The 23,329-nt window shown below is 34.2% G+C and overlaps 1 protein-coding gene across 8 annotated transcripts in view; it reads right to left on the bottom strand.

Annotated features, from left to right (window-relative positions):
* Positions 1-1,612: 1,612 nt before the first annotated feature.
* Positions 1,613-23,329, bottom strand: part of LOC147395919 (uncharacterized) — a 36,906-nt gene continuing 15,189 nt past the window's right edge. For 4 of the 8 annotated variants that reach the window (XM_086450809.1, XM_086450808.1, XM_086450811.1 and 1 more), the window contains 10 exons: positions 18,175-18,261; positions 17,101-17,147; positions 13,324-13,381; positions 8,797-8,910; positions 7,586-7,702; positions 5,622-5,733; positions 5,204-5,298; positions 3,476-3,696; positions 2,565-2,790; positions 1,613-1,903 (listed from right to left, as the gene is read on the bottom strand). In XM_086450809.1, coding sequence (XP_086306935.1) covers positions 1,851-1,903; positions 2,565-2,790; positions 3,476-3,696; positions 5,204-5,298; positions 5,622-5,733; positions 7,586-7,702; positions 8,797-8,910; positions 13,324-13,381; positions 17,101-17,147; positions 18,175-18,261 — 1,130 coding nt within the window. In that variant the 3' untranslated portion in view covers positions 1,613-1,850. Of the gene's footprint in view, positions 1,904-2,564; positions 2,791-3,475; positions 3,697-5,203; positions 5,299-5,621; positions 5,734-7,585; positions 7,703-8,796; positions 8,911-13,323; positions 13,382-17,100; positions 17,148-18,174; positions 18,262-20,461; positions 20,581-23,329 lie in introns of those variants that run through there. The other 4 variants (XM_086450814.1, XM_086450813.1, XM_086450810.1 and 1 more) reach the window with 3 other exon arrangements.

Genomic DNA, 23,329 nt, shown 5'->3' with positions numbered 1-23,329 from the left:
CATTCTTATAATACAACCTACCACATTATTGCATCACCTACAACATTATTTAGGCCTATGTTTCGCCCCCTATAATTTTAAACTCCAAATTATTATACTTGCAAAGACAACTGACTACATGAGTAAAGAAGGATTCTTTCCCATCTTCCCAGAGTTTTGTGGGTCATATATGTTTAGGTAGGTGGTTTTTTGTCCCTGAAGCTAATCAAGGATTCCCTAAAAAACACAAGCCTCACATATATTTAGAATTTTTTTTATTTTTTTTTCAAACTGAGGTATCTGCGCCTCTTAAGAGCACCCAACTAATCCATGGCACACACACCAAGTAATTTATGTATTATATCCCTGAGAGTAGACCCTTAGGGGGGTGACTCGAATTCAAGACCTCCGCTTATTCCTGTGGCGTAATCTTAGCCATCTCACCAACCCTTTGTGAAAAATGACTCAAAAGATTCCCAAAAAACTAAAATCCCAATTGAAGTGTATGCCCATTTCCTCTTGAACTTTCCACACTATTTTGGTTGATACATCATCACCAAAATATGGCCCGCTTCAATTACACTCCAAATCTAGTAATGACAACCGCATACTATTCAATGAATGAATGAAAGAATGTATGGACTAACTTAGCTTATTATACCAACCCAACCCTCCACATAACATAATAGTAATAATAAATTATTAAAATTAGTTTGGTAACCTTTTATCACTAGTAGTCTTAATATATATAGTGTTGGCCATCATTTGGTGAACTAGTGGTTAAAGACCTACATGTCAACTCAGACACCCTTTCCAGCAAGTTGGATGTTTTCTTTCGAAAAAGTAGAGATATCCTAAAGGATTTTCTAGGTAAGACAGTGATTTCCACAAAGAAAACAAAAGATTTAACTGCACCCAAGCCTTGCCTGTAGCACAATCGATTTACATACTGATATTTCAACTATGAGATCATAATTTCAAAATCTTAGCTTACCAATCCTGTAAAGAAAAGTCAAAAAGAAAAGAAAGTACGGTTTGAAAAAGAAAACCAAGAAATTTAGTACTCATCAGTACAAAGAACCAATAACACTGTCTAATCCTGATCAAAGGAATGTTAACTGAACTTCTTTTTTTTTTTTTTGTGGGGGGGGGGGGGGAGTCTGCTTTTAATGAGATCAGTAACTTGATGATGGTGGGAATTGAACCCAGGTTTACGCCTTCAAAACTGAACATACCTGGGAGGCCTATAAAAGGATTTTCTGTTTTTTGTTTTTTTTATTGCCTTTTATTCCTATCTTGTTGGGTTTACGTGTGTATTTTCACATAAATTGATCCTTTACACAGGCCCTACCCCATCAACATGAGCCTAGAACTGATTTTTGGTGAAGATGATCTCCTTACTACGGGAGATCATTTTCTGGAAATATCAGTTCAATCTAAAGCTTGTAACACAACAAAAACTGGAGTACAATGTTAATGGTAAAATGGATGGCCCAATTCTTTTTTGCCGTGCACTTACGCATATGTATAGAGCAATCATGTCTGCTAAAATCATGAAGAGCAATCAGCCATCTTAATTAGTTAAACATCCGCCTATTATCAAGGGAATGTAGTTTTGAAAACTTAGCAAAGCTAAAGAAACTGGATTTATTTCCAAAAGATATAAACCAATTGATCTGCAAGGTTTAATGCAAAAATTTAGTATCACCATTTTTGGTATTTTGTTTCATATGTTCAATATGACTGGGAAAAAAAAAGTTCATCCTAAATTGGTACTCACCAAACATGAATGGCGAGGATCTAGAATTATGAATTGTAGAAGTAGTCATCGTTTCACTTGCCAAACAAAGAATATCATTGAATCTCTAATGCTATATAACAGGAACACTTCCGTTGGGCTGCTTTATGGTCCCTAAAGACGTGCCTACAAAACAAGAGATCCTCATTACTCATGTAGGAATAAATTTCAAGCGAGTCTTCCAAGAATTTCACCTTTTAACAGAAATGCATGGATGGGCATAAGCATGCACTTGAATGCAAAAAAGGGGCGTCATGCAGTAAAATGTATGCAATATGCATGTAGTACACACATCAATGACTGTATGCAATGTCCTTATATGTTTGATAATCTGAATACATGCACATCCATAGCCAGAGTGACTTTAAAATTGACATCGATTCACACTTTGCTCATGTGGATGTGTACAGAACCATAGATGCTTTTCATCGAGATACTAGTGAAAAGCATCTATGGTTCCATGCATACCTCCACATCAGCAAAGTGTGAATCGATGTCAATTTTAAAGTTACTCCAGTATTTTCCATGCAAATATTAAGTCTTGATCAGATCTCAATTAGCATGGAGTTTCAAAACAATTTGGAAAGGTTTCCTAGCATGAGATTATATTGCTTGCTAGTTTACACATACACATATGCATCCGAATATGCCCTTTAATGAATTTAAATAAGAATGGCTTACGAAAGTGTACATAGCCTTTTTTTTTCCTTCTGGTGTGATGGTTAATTATGTCCACACGTGAAGCTACTGTTAGAAGAAACTATAATGGAAATTGTTAAGAGACTACCAGAATTGCCGGGAAAAGAATAAGCTGACGGAAGATATCTATTTCTCATCATCCCCAATGGAGCAGTGTCAACAGAGAGTGCAGGTCTTGAGAAGTTATTTTCCTTGAACTGGTTAGAGAAGTTCATCACTGATTGATATCTTCCTGAGTTTCCCAAGCATTGTTCTGAGCTTTGTGCTAGAATCTGATCAGGTTTCCGTGAAGCAGGCAAAGCATGTGCATCCTTCTGTTTTCCAATCCAATAAAGAGAAAAGTTAGTTGTTTACTTACTGCAAGTGCAAATCATATTGACAACAATGACTCTTGAAAGAATATTTGTAATTAGCTATATCTAGCAAAGTTCAATAAACGGTATTACTACGTAGGGTAAACTCAATGGTGGAAAATTTGGAAAGTCGATGATTCTGGTGTGAGTGATGAGAAGGTGATGTGTAGTGCTCTGTTTGTATAATGGGGTATTGGAATTACACTATCCTCTCATCCTTGGTTTCACATTGGTGCCACTCAAGTATCTCATCTAATACTTCACATATTTCCTACTTATTGTCAAAGTGGATAGATTTCAACGGGTATATCTACCATATTATTTCTATATTCTAATGAATGTTACCAAGAAGTAAAGAAAACCAAGGCATTCGTTAAAAAAAATAGGATAGATTATAGTTATCTAGAACAGAATGCAGCAGACAAAAAAAAAAAAAAACAGAACAGTACGTCAAGAAAGCGTTATAGTTATTTTTTGTTGGTGGATTTTATCTTTCAACTCCAATTAAAAGAAGAATCAGTAAAAGCAACAAAACACAAGCAAGAAAGCGTTATAGTTATTTTTTGTTGGTGGATTTTATCATTCAACTCCAATTAAAAGAAGAATCAGTAAAAGCAACAAAACACAAGCAAATCGAACTACAAACCTTCTTTTGGACCAGGCCATCTACTTGTGACTCATTTAACAATTTCATAGGTGATGAAACATGTGATGGTAGCATCACAGTTTCCTGCAATAGTTGTTGACTGAGGGGATCACTGAGATGCTCTTTTGATGATGCTTCATGGTAAAGATGGCTGAGTGCTGACCGTAGACGATGATTTCTTTGTGAGTTATACATTTTTGTCGCAAGTGGAACTGGAAGATCTGATTCGTTTGCATCATTGATGAAAGTCAAATGCTTTGCAACCAAAGTCTAAAAATATATAGGATGATTAGTTTCGGGATCATTATCCACAATTGTATCATATATGACTAACTTAAAGTTACTGGGCATATCCGGTCATTTCTTCAAATTATATTATTTTTAGTTCATTTTCCTTCTCAAGGTGATGATTTTGGCAAGAGAAATTCACAAGCATGTTTCATTTCACGGGCATGTTACATGACTGAGCACTTGGATGAAGCCCTTTTTTGAAATGTTCAAGCACTTGCCTAGGCCTTTGACAACCAACAAATGTTCAAGCCTGGCTGAATGCAATAAGAATAAGCCAGTGGTTCACATAACGCATAATAAAAAACAATTATGAGAGAGTGCCCTTGATTTAAAACCAATATCATAAATGAATTTGAGTAGCATCAATTATTTGTAAACCACCTTTGATAGGGTCAGAAGTGCTGGAATGGGTTGATTTTGTGTGAGGATGATCTCCTCACCATAGAGATCATCCTCACAAAAAATCAGCCCATTCTGAAACTTCTAACCCATATTTCCGAAACACGACGTCAAATTTTTATCCCCCGATATACGGGTCAGGATCAGAGGACAAAAATTTGCAATCGCACTCAAGCACCCACTGCATACCCACCCATCAGCCAACACACACATGCATGATCCAAAATTTTGTGCCATTTTGGCCTAAACCAGCACGAAACATTGACCCCAAAACATTAAATGTTTCAGCCGATTATTTCGGTTTTTCTCCTGACTGAAACATTGCCTCAAAAATGAGATTTTAAACCTTGCACACATGACTGCCTGCAAATAAGTGCCCATACATGAATGCGCACAGACAGACGCAGAATAGAAGGATAAAGAAAAATAGCCTATATTACAGACTGGTATTTATGTACATATCTTAAGCACTTAAAACCAGTAACCAGCAGTGTCTGATATCCATTATCAGTACACATATAAGCATTGAAGCATTCATGATATTGAGTGTCAGCTGTGATATTTTATGTAGACTGTACTTGAACCAACCTTAGGACTCTGAATGTAGGTAACCCATCACCAACCACCAGTTAAGAAATTCAAGGAGTGTTAGTTTTGTGCGTTACGCCTAGTTGTAAGGCCATGATTTATGGTAGGGACACTTAAAGAGTGTTGTTAAATAATTGGCCAATGTGTTGCCACAATAGTTACAACCTATCTTGTAGACCTGCCCTCTTGATTTTTGGGTGGGGAAGTTTTCTATACAGTTTTCATCATTAATAATAAAAAAAAAATGTTAATTAATAATCAAGAAAATATTCAAGCATTCCTAAACTAGTTTCCATTTGCTGCAGAAGTGACATGGCTCATATTCACCAAAATCAAAACAAATTTAAGATTTGAATGGCCCTTCATGTACTAATGTTTATTAAGATGGTTGTGGTAAGGATGTTTTGGATAAAAAAGTATAAACTTGGAGAAATATAAAGTTGTCCTTACAGGTTAATGGCTCCTGACATTTTATACCAACATTTGTGGTTACACCACATGCTCTTTCTAGACCCTTTGATATTAGCAGAAGCTCGGGTGCTATCCTACACAAGGGCAAACAAAGAGACTCGCATTAACTTCTATAGAAAACTAAGAGACTAGCATTACCCTTTAAAAAGTATGGCCTCCTAGAAGCTTTTAAGCTCCAGGGCTATAACAATGACCCGACTAGAAATAAATCATTTACATCAGGAACAAAAGAGAACATGCAGCACATGTTTCTGTAGTTTGATACCATAATGAGATGAAATGACTCAACATTATAATTCACCTAAGTAACTAAAGTTACATTATCAAGGCTACAAAAGCATGCAGATTATGATTCAAAATCTCAATTGTACTTATCACAGAGGTGTAGCGAACATACAGCTTAGTGCGCTTTTCTGAAGGAGACATTAAACTTGCAGAGTAGTTTGTACTTCCAGGACTAACTACAGAACCATCCACTGGAGAGGCCCCATCTATAGAAGATGAATTTCCTGGAGGGTTGAGGTACAGAATGAGTCAGTTTCAACTAATTAATATTGATAATAAGTATTTCACTTGAACGAGAAAATTGTAACTAGAAAATAAACAAGGATCCAAATCAACAACCCTTTTTCTATCGGTATCCTAATCAACAAGCTCACAGAAAACTTTTCATTTGACATCATCAAACTGGAAGCAATGCTAAGAAACAGAAATAAGATCATGCTTAAAACTTAACAAACATTCCAGAGAATGAAAATAGTCATGTAAATAAAGCGGCAATTGACTAAACAATAGGTGTATTAAATTAGAGAATCCAATTAATGGCTAAGATAAAGAACAAGATACTAGACTGGATCCTCGACTCCGAAGAGTTCAGCTGGAAAACCTACTCCTTCAGACACATTAACAGCACATGTCCCATAGATGGTCTAAATAAGGATGCTAGCTCTTTTACCCATAAAAAAGATTTTTTACTGAAAAAGGAACAGAGAGGAAAAAATGAAATGAGGCCTAAGAGTGAGAAACACCCAAAGCAACCAAAAATAGGAAAAAGAAATACAAATACAAACTAGGGAAGTCCACCTGAAGATGAAATCATCAAATAACAGTCCTAAACTATTGGAGACTAAAAACCAGGAAAATAAATGAGGGCTTTACTTAGTAGGGACACCTGTTAATTTGTCTGAAAGAGTTGGGTTTTCAAATTGACTCCCAGGAATAGAGGATCTGCATTCAACTAGAAACTCTTAAGTTCATAAGAATGTTTGACTTAGATTCAGATACTCCTAAATGAATTTATAGATAACATTTTTTTGTCTTTCAGAAGTTCTGCGGTGAGCATACTGCAAACAATGAGTTTAAATTAGCATTAAACTAAAGTATAATTTTGCTATGGAGAAATACTAAGTTAACGCTCATGAGGTCAAGAAACATATGTGACAGACATCTTAACAATAATATATATTTTTTTAAACACATAAAAGGACAAAAAGGTTTGGTTTCAGAAAAATGTACAGAACATAAATCATTTTAGCTAAAACAAAATAAAGTAAATTTCTAAAATATATTTAAGTGTTTTAACAAACAATGAGTAATCCATTCGCATTCAATGAAAAAATAACATGAACACCTATCCCTTCATGCTCAACAGAAGGCTTATTTAAGGAATGGTAAGATTCATCAACGACAAAATATCAATAATTCATACAGCACATTCAACAAGTACAACATTGTCCAACTGACATTGTTTTCCTTATATACTGATTACAAAATCTTAGCCTAGAAGTTTGATAACAGTGTTACTTAAAACTAAAGTTACAGACCTGAGTTAGTTCGGGATAACAATAATCCAGATTACAGAAGGCAGACTTGATACAGCATGTATAACACTATGATTACCATACGCTCAAAAAAGTTTTTATGATCATTATTATGCATGCCATTTTTTCCCCACATAAATCATATCAATAGATAACAATACAAAATATAACTACAACAAATAGAACTACGAGAGAATACAGTACCAAATTGCTAAATAGCAGACAGCCCATTGGATACTTAGCGTAATTGAACAGAGAACTAAACTTTTAAAATATCATAAGAAACATTTATTCAGTATAAAGAGATTCACATTACAAATGATGTTACAACTACCAATACACAGGTAAAATTGCATGACAAGCAGAACAGCAACAGTTTTCAAGGTCATCATCTTATCCCAAAGATTTGGTGTCAGCTAAAAAATCCAAGATCCTCCATTCAATGGTTTTCAAGGGAAAGAAACAAAATAAACTGTGAAGCATGTTTTAAAAGGTTTGAATAGAGATAAGAATCCAATAATTGGCGGTAAAATGTATTTACTTTTTGCCTCTATAGCAACCAGAGGCCTTCCAGTTTGATCATTCACATTTGACTCTGAAGTAGCAGTATCATCCGCATCTATAGACTCAGACCTTTCTTGCTCTCCAACTGTTGTGGCTTGGTCAAGAGGATGTTAAGGCCAAATAGTAACCATGCAAATAACCCCATAAATAGTCATAAAGCAGAAAGGTCAAACAAACCCCAAAACTGTTGTTAGGCTTAGATCCATGGCTCCATGCAATTACGATTTAAACCGCATTGCATGATATTTGATTCAAGTAGATCCATTGAACGTTTTAGCAAATCCAGCATGAATCACATCAAAATCCCAAAAATCTATAAATCATACTGTTCATAGTGAATCGTACATTTGATCCAGACTCTATAATCCAGGGTCCATATGGAACCAAGTACAAGTATATAAAAAAAAAAAAATTGCTTATTTTTCTTCATTTAATAAGAAAAGGCATGAAATGTCAATTCAATACATGTGTTAGTCTCTGACAAATAAATGAGGTGTCTATCACAACAATTCAAAAAAAAAAATGTAGGCATGAAAATTTGTTACACTATTATTATTTAATTATTTATAATATTATTTGAAGACAATAATTGAAGTATACAAGTTATTTGACAACTACCAGACGGCAACATGAAACCTTTTTTGCTGTTCAACCCCATCTAGAGTTAATATAATATCAAGACCGAAAAGAATGTGGACTGAAGTAGTGAGAGACTGGGAATGGATATGAAAATGCTAGAGTTAACAAAGGACATGGTTTTAGATATAATTGAATAAAGGAAGAAGAATCATTCATCGGGCCACAAATTTTGGGATACAAAGAGATGGTATGGATTATAAAAATGGATACATATAAACTTGGGTGGAAATTTTTTTATTCTGATTGGTTAGAATCTCCATTTAGTGACGTGAATCCAATTTTAAATTCAACCACTTGGGATTTTACGATTAACTTCAATTTTAACAACATTGAATCCCATTAAGAAGAAGTGAGAAACTCTACAACATCCAAAGAAATGCTTCTAATCAGAGGCTGCATATCATGGGAAATGTTTCTAAACATATTCAAACTTTACTTTTAAGTAGTAAAAGAAAATCAAAATCACAAAGGCATAAAAGATAAACCAAAGAAAGCAAAACACACTAACCATCAATCCAGTTTATAAATTTAAAAAAAGGAATAGGATACTTTCATGCGTTGTTTGTAACTTTTTCCTCCCCTTCCTTGGAGGTTTCTTATGTCCTGCACCGCCATCAAGTTCCAAGAAAGTTTCTTCTCTAGAATTTAATGACCTACAACGTTCTGCAAAAATAACAAAAATTCATTTTCATGAAGCAACATATCCACTAAAAACGTGTTGAAGGTTTTGGTCTCAGAAATAAATGAATGTCAGAACTCAGAACACAAGGACAACAAATATTAATACTCCGATAACGAATTTGGATATGAACATGACAGGCCTATTACTGCCTCTGATTAAAAGAAGCAGCAGGTGGTATCTAGATATCCTTCTACAGCCAAGCACAGCAGAACACTAAAGGATCAGTGTTTAAAAAACTTACGCCTCGAAGCATAGGCTTCATGCCTCAAGGCTTAAGCCTCAATCCACTGTTAGTAAGGCTTAAGCAGCAGGGTGTATCTTTTTCTTTTTGCTTTATTTTACACAAATACCCCCCCCCCCCCAAATGTCTCTTATTTACATAACCTTACTAATAGGACTGTTTTTTGTCTTCTAAACTTAGATTATTAAGAGATCCCTCAAAATCTCTCTTTGAAACCCTAAAATCTCCCCTACATCAAGATTTCTTCCTAGAGACATCAATACTCATCCGAATTCAAATCCGTCGGTTCCTACAACTTTCTTACGAAGATTGTGATCAAATGGAACTAAGAAATTAAGGATTTGCAAAGGTTTTGATGTATGTCATTTTTCTATGTACATTCTTGAACTTTTTACCTTTTAAAAAAAAAAAACTCATGTCTCTCTTGTTTGTGTTTTTGATTCTTTAGTTTCTTGTTCTATCCTACCTATTTATGAATTATGATTGTGGTTGTGGTTGATGATGGTTGAATACTTGAATGTTGTTGAATGTTGATGGTGGTTAATGAATGATGATGGTTGACTGTTGATGATGGTTGATAGAAATGCCTAGAGGAAGTGGTAAAGAAGGGAAAAAAAGTGGGGGTAATAGAAAAGACCATGCTTGGAAGCATGGGATTGAAGTTGATGGACCTAATTCAATGATATTGTTCGAAATCTGTAACGGGTGGAGTCAAGAGGTTGAAAGATCACCTTGCGTGTACAAGAAAAAATGTTGCTCCATGCCCACGTGTACCCGAAGATGTGAAAAAGAAAAGGAAAGATTACTTAATGAAGGGGTAAGAAAAGAAGACCATGATTCAAAGACATTTTGAAAACTTGGCTAATGAAGGAGCATATTTTGGTATCCCTATAGAAGATGTTGGCTCCGCACCGGGTATTGGATGAGGTAGTAGTGTGGGGAAGGAGGGGGGGGGGGGGGGGGGGGGGGAGATTATTCGGAGTTTGGAGTTGTTTCTTCAAGAGGGGTTAGGGGACCTATGGATAGGTATGTTGTAAATGTTGACGAAGATGGTGAAAATTCTTTACTCTAAATCCGATTACAAATCAAAAAGAAATGAGAAACCAAGTTTACTTAGACATTGGGAGGTTTTTTTTTTTAAATGTCATTTCTTTCTATGTATGTAATAGTCGCTCTTTTGTCAACATGGTACGTGCAATTGGTAGTTATGGGAGGGGTTTGAAGCCACCAATTGGATATGAGATGTGTACTTGGATTTTCAAAGAAGAGGTGAAAATCGTAGATAAGACGATGGATGAATACAAAAAAACTTGGATACAATCAAGGGTTACCATTATGGCGGATGGTTAGAAGGATATTTGGAGACAACAGTTGATTAACTTCCTCATAAATAATCCTGAATGGAGTATGTTTTTAAGATCCATTGATGCATTTAATGTGGTTAAAGATGCTAATTAGATGTTCGAAGTTAGATGCGGTTGTTGAGGAGGTTAGGGAGGAGTTAGTTGTACAAGCTATTACAGATAATACTTCTAATATTAAGGCAACTGGGACAATGTTAACGGAGAAAAGAAAAAGATTGTATTGGACTCTATGCACAGCCCATTGCATCGACTTGATGCTTGAGGAAATTGGCAAGCAACCTAGACATGCTCTTGCATTAAATAATGCAAAAAATGTGGTGAATTTTATTTATGTTCATGGATGGTGTTAGCTTTGATGAGAAGCTACTCAAAAAAAGAAATTGTTCGACCTGCGATGACTCGATTCGCCATTGCTTACTTAACATTGCAGAGCGTGATGCAATGTAAACAACCACTTGAAGTCATGTTTGCATCTGAAAAGTGGACTACAAGTTCTTCGACAAAAAAGAAAGAAGGAAAAGAAGTAAAAAAATTTGTTTTGAAAGACAAAAGTTTTTTTTTTTCTGATATTGCTTTTGCAATAAAGACCACAAAGCCCTTAGTAGGTGTTTTGAGAATAGTGGATTCGGAGAAAGTGCCGGCAATGGGTTTCATTTATGGGTCCATGGATACTGCAAAATAAGACATTGCAAAAAAAATTTGGTTGGTGATGAAGACAAATACAAACCCATATGGGAGATAGTTGATCAGAGATGGGACTTTCACTTGCATTGTCATCTTCATGCCGCGGCATATTACTTGAACCACCAATACCATTATGAGCCCAACTTCTCTACCCACCATGAAATCAAATATGGATTGTATAGTTGTATGGAGAAGTTGATTGTAAATCTACCTGGAACAAATGTAGTCCTAGTAAGTTTTTAAAAAGATTTTTTTGCTTCTAAGTTCTAATTATGTCAAGCAATATATTAAGTTTTTAACATTTCAATATTTTATTGTACTTATATCTTGTTAATGTCAATTATGTCATAGCAAATTAGTGGATTGTTTATGGAGATGCAACACCAGCATTGACAAGTTTTGCTGTGAGAATCTTGAGCCTAACATGCACATCTTCAAGGTGTAAAAGAAATTGGAGTGCATTTAATCAAGTAATTTATCATACTTATATCTTGTTAATATGTTAATTATAGTGTTATTTTACTTATGTATTTTCTCCATCAATAGGTGCACACTAAGAAAAGAAATCGATTGGAGCAATCTAGGCTCAACTCCTTGCTTTATGTCATGTACAATAGGAAGTTGAGGCAAAGACAATTGAAATTAAGAGAGAAAACATATGAAGATCCATTGTTGGTGAAGCCAATTGAGTCGGATGATCAGTAGCTTGTAGACCATGGCCATGAGGATGGGGATCATGGGATTGATGACGACAAGGCCTACGAGGGTGAGGATGTCGGGGGCAAAGATGAGGACATTGAAATGATACCCTCTTCAATTCCAACATCTCAGACCACATCAACAACTTATAATAGGAAGAGAGAAGGACCAATGAGTCAGCATAAGACAAGAGGTGAGCAATTAATTAGTTTAGTCTATGTTGTTCACAATTATACTTATACAATAATTTCAAGCTTTCTTCATTCCATTCTATTTTATAGTAATTGTGACAATTTTGAATTTGTTTAGATACAAGAAAGGCAAAGGCAAAGCAACCAACCCATTATATTTGATAGATGAAAAGGATTATGAAGACATAGAGACAGATCCAGAAGATGATAGAGGAATCCGATATCATGACTATTCGTTAGAAGACCCTACTAATAAAGAAGATGGAGATGACTTTTAATTTTTAATTCTTCTCTAGTTAACAATAGGGTCTAAAACTTTATTCATAGGCCTAGAGTGGTTGTTTATTTGATATTTGATACTCTATGAGTGATGATACATTACTATTTTGCTACTATATTACATTGCTACTTCTCAACATTTTTAATGTTTAATTTTATTTGATGTTTGAAGGTTGTTTATTTGTTTTTATATTTCTTCTGAACTTATTATAACTTTTATATATTTTTCAGGATTTTTTTTTAAAATTAATTGAGGCGTACGCCTCGCCTCAAGAACCCAAAACGCCTCAAGTACGCCTTAGGTACTTTAAAACACTATATAGGATAAAATGATGCAAATATGAATACAACACTAGTGTTTGGCTGCTTTTGACATGGTAACATAGTCTATGGGGACCAAGTAAAGATTATGTGAGAGTTCCATATACTTTTTTGATCCATTAGAGTTCCATATACTTATATGCTTTATTCATTTTCTACGCCAATATTTTTTGATACGTCAAATTGCATTGAAAATGAAGGCCACTCAACCTGATCACAGAGATATACAAAACCCTAAAGCAACCCAATTAAACACAAAATATAGCAAAACTACTCTAATGTCTCATCTACCTAAGAAATCCTCAAAGAATGAACCGTTAAAGTTTTTAAGGAGTCTACACCAAAAAACCAAGAAGCCAATAATTAAGATCATGATACCTTGTACAAAATGATCCTTGCCAGCAAAAGAGAGGATTATATATTTCTCTATCGCAAAGAATGTTTTTTTTTTATTAATGAAAAGAAAGTACTCAATAAATTGCATTTATTTAAAAAAGAAATTTCACAAAAAATGATTTTAACATGATATAATCAATGGTATCAACATAAACCCAAATAATAATAATAAAAATAATAATAAGCTTTTGATAACAAAAAGGATAAAAAGGCCCTAACCTGCATGAGCTGCATATTGACTGGCCTTGACCGGTTTCTTACAACTGTTGCAACAAACCTTCATAATACACAGGAATTATCAAACAATTACATATGAAATTAGAAACCAAGATATGAATGTCAAACAATTTCTAACAATGACAACATCATTAACATCAAAGCCCCATACCAAAAATTTGGTGGGGTCGGTTGACCGAATCTTGTTACTCCAACCGATTTTGTTTAAAGCCTTGACCTCTTGTTATTTCAAGTGTATTCCTATATCAGCTCTCCTTACCTCAATCCATATCCTTTTTGACATTCGTCTATTTCTTTTAGAACCTTCAACGTTCACAATATTTATAACTAGGGTTGTTATCAATCTTTGTTGTACATGACCAAACCATACAAACGTACTTTCCCTAAGTTTATCACCTATTGAGGCTACTCTATATTTTCATGAATGAGTCAATTTATACTTTATCTTTGTTAGTCTTTCCACTCATCCATCTATGTTATGCTCAATCTATGAACATTTTGTTTTTTTGTTGCCCAAGATTCAGCTCTATAAAGCATGGCACTGCAAAAGACACCACCATTATAACCATGCAGCTCTAATTCTATGAACAGCATCCTCCCCATCCTTGTGGGTATAGATCCAACATAGCAAAAAAGGGTCGTTTAAGGGCATCTCATGGCCATCAATTTTCACTCCCCTTCTTTCCTGTGTCATTGCTAAAGTTGCACTGCGTGTGCTCTATCCTACATATCTTTTTGTGATAGACAAGCAATGAGAACATGAATTCAACGCAGATTTGTGGTATCCACGGCTCTAGTTTTGCTATGACCCTCTGATAAGGACATCATAGGCAGGGGCAGAGCTTGTGCCCCCACAGAACTTTGAGACACCCCTATATTTTCAATTAATTACATGTTCTATTTGGCCCCACTCCCTCACCTCTTTCCCCATTTACTACCACACCCTTACCTCCCTCCAATCCCCCCCCCCCTTCCCCTCCCCCTTCAATTTTTTGTTGATGACATTGCCTCTTGACCAGGCCTTCTCATATACTAATGGGAAATGACCTAAATATCCTTTTCTTCAACTTCTAATAAAAAACTTCTGAATTTCTCCCTAAAACTATTCATCTTCAAGTTCTTCAACTATACAACTAACCATAGTTTGCCCCCACTACAAGAAAATCCTCGCTCCGCCCTTGATCACAAGCATACCCTTCAGAGTGTTCCAAAGGAAAAAAACACTTAGATTCATTGTGGATGGATGGCGTATGGACGTGAAGTTTATGGACGAGCACCGTTGGAATGTTATTGGGTCATCATATGTCATGTTTTTATTTAGTTTATGTTTATGAATCTATTTTAGTGTTTAGGATGAGTATTTGAGGTTATTTTCATGTTTTATTAGCCTATGGTAATAGCATAGGTGTTTAGGGGCAATTTGATCATTTTATATTGATTTTTTAATGAATTTTCATAGGCTGAAAATTCAAGGAAAATAAAGTTACGGGATTGGGACACAGATAGTATTTCTGCTTTTATTTTATTTAAGTTGTTTTAAGTTTATTTACAACCATTCGATCTCCTTATTTTAGTTAGATGGTTGAGATTAGATTTAGGGTTTAGGGAACATTATAAATACTTGCTTCTTGCTGTAATTTTCTTCAATGATGAATAAAATTGAAATTGGAGCTTTAACCTCCATTTTAGAGTGAGTCAAAGGTAACGTTTGTTTTCTCTATCGATTTCTCAATCGAGGTGGGTATTTATTTTTGGGGAAATTATTAAAAAAACCAAAAAAAAAAAAAAGTTAATTCGTAAAATAAAACCAGATTTTAAAAAATTATAAATTTTCAACCCTTAAAGGGCCGAAAATGTGTTTTAAAAAAAAATTGGATTTTCAACCCTTTAAGGGCCGAAAATTTCTCTCATCTGTTCTCTCTCTTTCTTAATTTTCTCTCTTCCTTTAAACATTTTCGGCACTTTAAGGGTCGAAAATTTCTCTCCTACTTTTACTTCTTTTTCCTCCATTTTCCCTCGGTTTCATTCTTCTTCTTCGCTTTCATTCACTAGTTTTCTATTTTCAACTAAGGTAAAAAAAAAAATTACTTAAATTTACATTAATCTTAATTATGATCAAGATCGTGATCGTGAGAACTTGATCTTAATCATCATGATCACGATCGTGATCATGATCAAGATTGTGATCGTAATCATGTTCGTGATCGTAATCATGATCATAATCATGATGAAGATCGTGATCGTGATTGTGATCAAGATAGTGATCATAATCTCCTACGATGCGGATCACGATCACGATCTTCATCATGATTATTATCATGATTACGATCATTATAATGATTATGTTCATGATCATGATTACAATTATTATCACAATCATGATCATGATTACGATTACAATCTTGATCATGATCATGATCACATTGATTAAGATTAAGATCTCACGATCACGATCTTGATCATGATTAAGATCAAGATATTAAGATCAATGTAAATTTAAGTAAATGTAAATGTAAGTAAATTTTTTTTTAACCTTTGTTAGTTGAAAATCGAAAACCAGTGAATGGAAGTGAAGAAGAAGAAATTGTTCTGTCGGTAGAAGAAGAATGAAACCGAGGGAAAGTGGAGGGAAAAGATGTGAAAGTAGGAGAAAAAATTTTCAACCCTTAAAGGGCAGAAAATATTTAAAGGAAGAGAGAGAAAATTAAGAAAGAGTATTTTCTCTCTCCTCTTGCACATTTTCAGCCCTTAAAGGGCCGAAAATCCGATTTTTTTTTACTTATAATATTTTTTTTAAACACATTTTCGGACCCTTAAGGTCCGAAAAAAGTTCTTACTTATAATTTTTTTTAATAATTTCCCCTTTATTTTTTTACTTAACATCTTTTTTCTCGCTTTCTCTATTAAATTTCTGTCTTGAACCTCTAAAACATCCATAAACCCTACCTAATCCACTCTATAAATCAAAACCCCCTTCGACTTTCTTTTCTCCGTTGAAACTTAACCCTAACACCCATAAAAAAAACCAGACCTAACCCTTCCCTACTCGAACCACATCAATCCTTACCACTCAAAGCCCTAATCACCTTCCGTTTTTTTTAGTCTACAATCTCTCCAAATGTTGTTAACTTGCTGCCATAAATCAGCACCACTTATTTGGCTATTTTTGCATTAAAATTGAGCCTAGAAATATGTTATTAACTTCTAACAGAAATCCTAGGCTAGAGAAAGACTTGTCTTCCATTGGAACCTATTGTTAGTACTTGAATAGCTATTACTATGGGATTATGACGAACCTTAAGACTATTTTGATTATCACTTGGATTCTCTTGCATATCCATGAATGTATGAGCTAATGATTTATATTTGCATTGCTTATGTTAATTCAGTTTGATCTCAAATTTATCATCCTAGGATAACATTCACGGTCCTGCATCACCCTCTCTCTCTCTAGTCAAGCAAAGTACGTCATCTACAAATGACATACACCAAGGTACCCCCTCTTATAAAGTTTATCTCACAAAGGGCTAAATACCAATAGTCACACTCTAAAGGAGCTTCACAAAATGCACTGTTGAAGTCAGAATCTTGAAAGCACTCCAACTTCAAACCAAAGGAACTAATCTATTCCCCTTATTAAGCTCCTAAAAGACAGAATTATATGTCAAAGCATCATAAAGCATTCACATGTTTCATATGCTAAGAATATAACATGGTTGAAAGAATTAATGCATCACAACAATTCCCATTGAACATTACCAAATGCAAAGGATCTGCCATAGGTTTACAATCAAATACGTGCATATCTGCAAAGAAAAGAATATCAAAATAAGTTGAAAATATCTTGACTCCAAACAATACAAGAAATATGGTTAGAGTTATAAAGTTATCAGACATCTTGCAGATCCTACCATAAATCTGTCATAAAATGAGTGTAAACTACTTGTAAGAAGGAAAGATGCCTCAATTCATCATCATCAGCAAAGCCTTACCCTAGAAGTTTGGGGGACTTTCCACGAAAGACCTCTCAATAAACAAAGAACCATTCATGAATTATTTACCAAATTATTAACTAAAAGAATATAGCTACAAGAATTTCTTGATTGTAATCATGTTGTACATGGAAAGAAACACAAGAAGAACAATGTGAGAGAGAATGCATGCATGTGAAATGATGCCACAATTACCTCCTCTGTCTAAAGGGAGTGGGAAGAATATAATGTTGATGTTTTTACAATGGTTATTTGGCTGTTATTAAGCAAACAATTAAGATAGTGGAAAAACAGTCTACCTAGCGATTAGTATTGTCCTTTTATTTTCTTTAAATTTTTTTGTTATTTTTGGTAGACTATTGTTAATTTTTTTCTTATTTTCTTACTATTGGCATTATGTAGACCTACACAATCCTTTCGTAAATAGATGCTCAATCTACAACAATGTGTGTGTGTGGGGGGGGGGGGGGGTGTGGGAGGGTGTGTGTGTGGGTGCGTGTGTGTGTGTGTGTGAGTGAGAGAGAGAGAGATCTACACAATCCTACACTTAACAAAAAGTTAGATAAAAACTAGGAAACGTCAACATCATATACTTCCAACACCTTTTAGACAGAGGAGGTAATTGTGGCTTCAATTCACATTCATGCATTCTCCCTAGCTCGACATTTGTAATTTTGTGTAAATTTGGACTTCTCAACCTTCCATTAATAAAATATTAAATTTTGTTGATATACAAATAGAACCAACTAACTTACTACACCTGTGGAATAATAATACTACAGACATATATTTTAATAAGCATGCCAAGTAATGTGTAACTGGAGAAAAGTATTGCCTTTACCTTCTTCTTCAAGTAAATTTGCTTCATCCGCCTCACACAACTCCCTATGAATAGATTGAGCAGCTAAGTTCTCACGGTTAGCTTCCTCTGCAATGACATCAGCTAAATAAGAAACCAGAAGAATTACCCATTTACTAGTAGAGTATTTATGTTGTTCATAGCAAATACAATGCAACTCCTCAAGTAAGTGAAATTGTAAACGTTACTCTTTGCTCCAAATCAGCATTTCTTTTTAACTATAATATATAAGAGTACAAATCAGAAAACTGATAAAAAGAGGAGACTTGAGACACCAACAATCTTCCCAAAAGCAAATCCTATTGCCCTTTCCTACTCTAAAAACCACCCCTTTCCTGAACTCACTCAACCCATTTGATTCCAAATAATGATGTCAGCTTGGAAAAAGAGATCAAACAAAGAGGGGAAGCATTCAATTAATAGTTCAACACCCAATCTATTGAAGAATTATTAAACTGTTTATGCAAGATTACAGTGAATGAAAAGGTGGTCATAGGATTATCCACTCGCTCTAAATAAAGGATGCTGAGAAGATTAAATGAAATGAGTGATCAAGATTATGATAAAAGGAGCTGACATAGTGATTCATCCCAACTCCCCTTTCACACCCAAGTGTCCTTGACCAAAGAAAATTTCAAATGACGGATTCGTCTTATTAAAGAATTTACCTCTAAATCCTAAAGCTCCTTTTAAATTCAAAATCGATGCATAACACACCATCTGACCCAAACAAGAAATTCCAAATCGGCATAATATAATGATACTAATCATAATAATCATAATCATAATCATCATCATCATCATCATCATCATCATCATAATAATCATAATCATAATCATAATCATAATCATAATCATCATCATCATCATAATAATCATAATCATAATCATAATAATCATAATCATAATAATAATAATAATAATAGCCAAACCATTATTCCAAAGGTTAAGAAAAAAGACTCCAAAATGGACAACAGCCCATACAAAAGCAGTTAGACAATTAAAACTAAGATTACAGCAAATTCTTGTCTAAACATTCCAGATCCCAATTAACAAAAATAGTAGAAACTGATGCAAGTGACTTAGGATATGGAGGAATATTAAAACAAGAAAAGAACAAACAAGAACAACTAATCAGGTTTACTTCTGGAGCTTGGAACCCAACACAACAAAAATATTTAACAATAAAAAATGAAATTTTGTCAATCGTTTTATGTATTTCAAAATTCCAAGAAGATTTATTAAATCAAGAATCTCTTTTAAGAATAGATTGTAAGTCAGCAAAATTTGTTTTAGAAAAAGATGTCAAAAATATTGATTCAAAACATATTTTTGCTAGATGGCAAGCTATATTATCTATTTTTTATATCAAAAGTTCATATGCTATGACACCCTCAGTTCCTAAAGTAATCCCAGTTAATCCATTACAGTTTGGCTCACCCAGTAATCTTTCAAACAAATTCCAAGTTTTAGGTACCACCAGTCCAGTTAAATCCTATGCCCAAACAGTAACAACCTCTTCTTCCTAAAATCAGTCAGAACATGAACCTATTCCCACTTTCTCTAAAACCCCAATATATCTACAAACCTAATTTAATCCCAATTATGACATTAGAACCTGAGTTAGAAAAATCATGTCAAAAAACTTTTGCCCAATCAATTTTCATAAAACCAGATCAATTTATCTCCTCAATTCAAACAAAAACCCAAAGATTTTATGAGTTTATCCTAGTAGATTCAAACTCTACCCTTATAACTCATACTCCAGACAAAAATGATTCTAACAGGATTTCTCACTCCAAGTGTCAAATTTTAAAAGTCCTTACCCACACCACCTGGGGACAAAATCCTAACACTATGAAACGATTCTCACAACCGTTCAATCCCCAGCACTATAACTATTGGGACTACCAAAAAACATGGTTCAATACCTTTACTTTTCAAAATGACCAATATAACCATTCATGGTTCTTTTTGTTCAATGATCAAATAAAAATACAGTTTCCAAATTGGTTCGCTGAATGGTGGAACCAGTATGGACCAATCCCATCAATTCTTCCAACACCAGTTCAAGAAGGGTTTCAGTATTTCATCCAGAACTTTATGGAACCAGAATATTTTTCTCAAATACCAAATCTGTTAATCTTCTTTGTCCAATTCTCCATAGCATGGATTTCCTGTTGGGAATATTGCATAGGAACCATTTCACAATTTCATCCCATTCCTTCTTTAGCAAGAAAATTCAAGGTAAAATGGTGGGCAAACTTACGTTTTGAAAAAGCCACCAAAGCAGGTATTACAACATGGTTACATAATCACCCTCAACAGTCAAGAATCTCCACACCAAGTTCTTCAGAATTCCCATTATCCAAGTCGCAAATCCAGTCAAGATTAGCAGGAGCAACAACCAAGGCAGAAATGCGTAAACACCTCTTAGAAGCTTTATCTCAAGTTGACGAAGAAGAACCAGACAATCTTGAAGATTTCACCCCTCAATGAAGATGACTGTGAGGGAATACTTCCCCCTTGTCATTACCACAATATTTAACCAAACCAAGAAGAAATTTCAAAGTCAAGACAAGAAGAATCAAGTTAAGAAGAAGACAAAAACCAAGAAGAATCCAGAAAATTGTAATAAATTATTGTATATTATTGTATAATTATATTCTCCAAAGAATCTTTAGTGGGAAACCACCCAAAGGTAGCCACTCATGTGCTGTTAAAGATTCTCTCTCTCTCTCTCCAGAAAATTCCAAATAGTTCTTTTCTTTAGTACCTGCCAACCCATTCCAGATAATTCTCATTTCTTTTCCTTTGACCAAGCCAACTCAACAATTATCCATTTCCCTGTTATAAAAAGCCACCTGTCAATACCAAGAAAAAGAAAAATCCCTCATTCTTATCTTAATGAGGTGTCCTCAATTATCATCCCATTCTCGAAGGATCCATTCCATAAGAATCCAACCACCTGTCCTACCCTATTCAGATTTCAAAATTCTCATTTCACATCCGCCACCTTTAAATAGGAAAGAAACTTCAAGAGAAAGGCATCTGAAAATATTCTACAGAGTCTCCAGATTCTCTTTAAAAATATCCCAAAACCTTCTTCAATCTACTCAGAATCGTTAGGAAAAGTTAAAATTTGAAACCTACACGTTCTTCTTCTGTTAGAAATCTGATCTAAGGGTTCCTTTCCTCAAAACTTAATTTTGACACTTTAAAAAATTCTTCTCTGATTTCAACTAATATTTGATGATTTTCCCAATATTCTTCGTCTCTAGGTCTGTTTTGTCTTGAATACAATAATTCTTTGGCGATTAAATCAGTGAAATGTACTCTAAGCAATTGATATCTTTCTTCAATATTAAAACTATAACGAGGCATGGATAGATGCAAAACCTTGAGCTTTAATTAGAAAATATTACAGATACAGACTTGTAAATTATACAGAAATAAAATTAGAAAATTAGAAAGAGTTTTGAGAATAAGTATTACCTAAATAGTTCTTTTTTTTTTAAGGCCGGATTATTGGAAGCTTATGGATAAAGATGGGTTGATGGTTGGTTCGGAAATGAATTGAAGAAAAGGTTTTTAGGAAGATTCCTTTCAGAGAAGTTCAATATTAAAACTATAACGAAGCATGGATAGATGCAAAACCTTGAGCTTTAATTAGAAAATATTACAGATACAGACTTGTAAATTATACAGAAATAAAACTAGAAAATTAGAAAGAGTTTTGAGAATATGTATTACCTAAATAGTTCTTTTTTTTTTGAAGGCTGGATTATTGGAAGCTTATGGATAAAGATGGGTTGATGGTTGGTTCGGATATGAATTGAAGAAAAGGTTTTTAGGAAGATTCCTTTCAGAGAAGAAGGTTTTGGGATATTTTTAAAGAGAATTTGGAGGCTCTGTAGAATATTTTCAGATGCCTTCCTCTTGAAGTTTCTTTCCTATTTAAAGGTGGCGGATGTGAAATGAGAATTTTGAAATCTGAATAGGGTAGGACAGGTGGTTGGATTCTTATGGAATGGATCCTTCGAGAATGGGATGATAATTGAGGACACCTCATTAAGATAAGAATGAGGGATTTTTCTTTTTCTTGGTATTGACAGGTGGCTTTTTATAATAGGGAAATGGATAATTGTTGAGTTGGCTTGGTCAAAGGAAAAGAAATGAGAATTATCTGGAATGGGTTGGCAGGTACTAAAGAAAAGAACTATTTGGAATTTTCTGGAGAGAGAGAGAGAGAGAGAATCTTTAACAGCACATGGGTGGCTACCTTTGGGTGGTTTCCCACTAAAGATTCTTTGGAGAATATAATTATACAATAATATACAATAATTTATTACAATTTTCTAGATTCTTCTTGGTTTTTGTCTTCTTCTTGAATTGATTCTTCTTGTCTTGACTTTGAAATTTCTTCTTGGCTTGGTTAAATATTGTGGTAATGACAGGGGGGAAGTATTCCCTCACAATCATCTTCATTGAGAGGGGTGAAATCTTCTGTATAATTTAGGCTGCCTAGGAATCTTTGCAGTTGTTTTTTCTCTCTTATTTCATCTGGAAACTTATTTGCAAATTGTAAAGACCTGTCTATAGGAATTATTGTTCCATTTTCTATATTGTGTCCTAAAAATCTTATTTGGGTCTGGAATAATACAATTTTTGGAGCTGAGACTACTAGACCATGAAACTTGATTGTGTTAACAAAAATTTCTAGATGTTTCCACTGTTGTTCTATAGATTTAGAATATATTAGTACATCATCTATGTAAACTATTATAAATTTTGAAAATTGATTGAAAATATCGTTCATTATTTTTTGAAATTCACTTGGAGCATTTTTAAGTCCAAATGGCATTACATGCCACTCATAATGTCCAAATGGTACTGTGAAGGCTGTTTTATAAATTTACTTTTCTGCTACTTGAATTTGCCAAAATCCTGATTTCATATCAAAATTTGAAAATATTGTTGCTTCATATAATCTATTTAATAAATCTTTTTTATTTGGAATTGGATATCTTATCCATCTTAGAGCATCATTTAGAGGTTTATAGTTTATAACTAATCTGGGGGCTCCTCTTTCTATTTCTGAATGTTTTTGGAATGCTGAACAACTCCAAGGAGAATT

Source organism: Akebia trifoliata, chromosome 8, assembly GCF_017979445.1.
Source record: "Akebia trifoliata isolate Shusen 1 chromosome 8, ASM1797944v1, whole genome shotgun sequence".
Taxonomy (NCBI): Eukaryota; Viridiplantae; Streptophyta; class Magnoliopsida; order Ranunculales; family Lardizabalaceae; genus Akebia; species Akebia trifoliata.
Note: the sequence above shows the minus strand (reverse complement) of the source record. Positions and strands in the feature narration are given on the sequence as shown.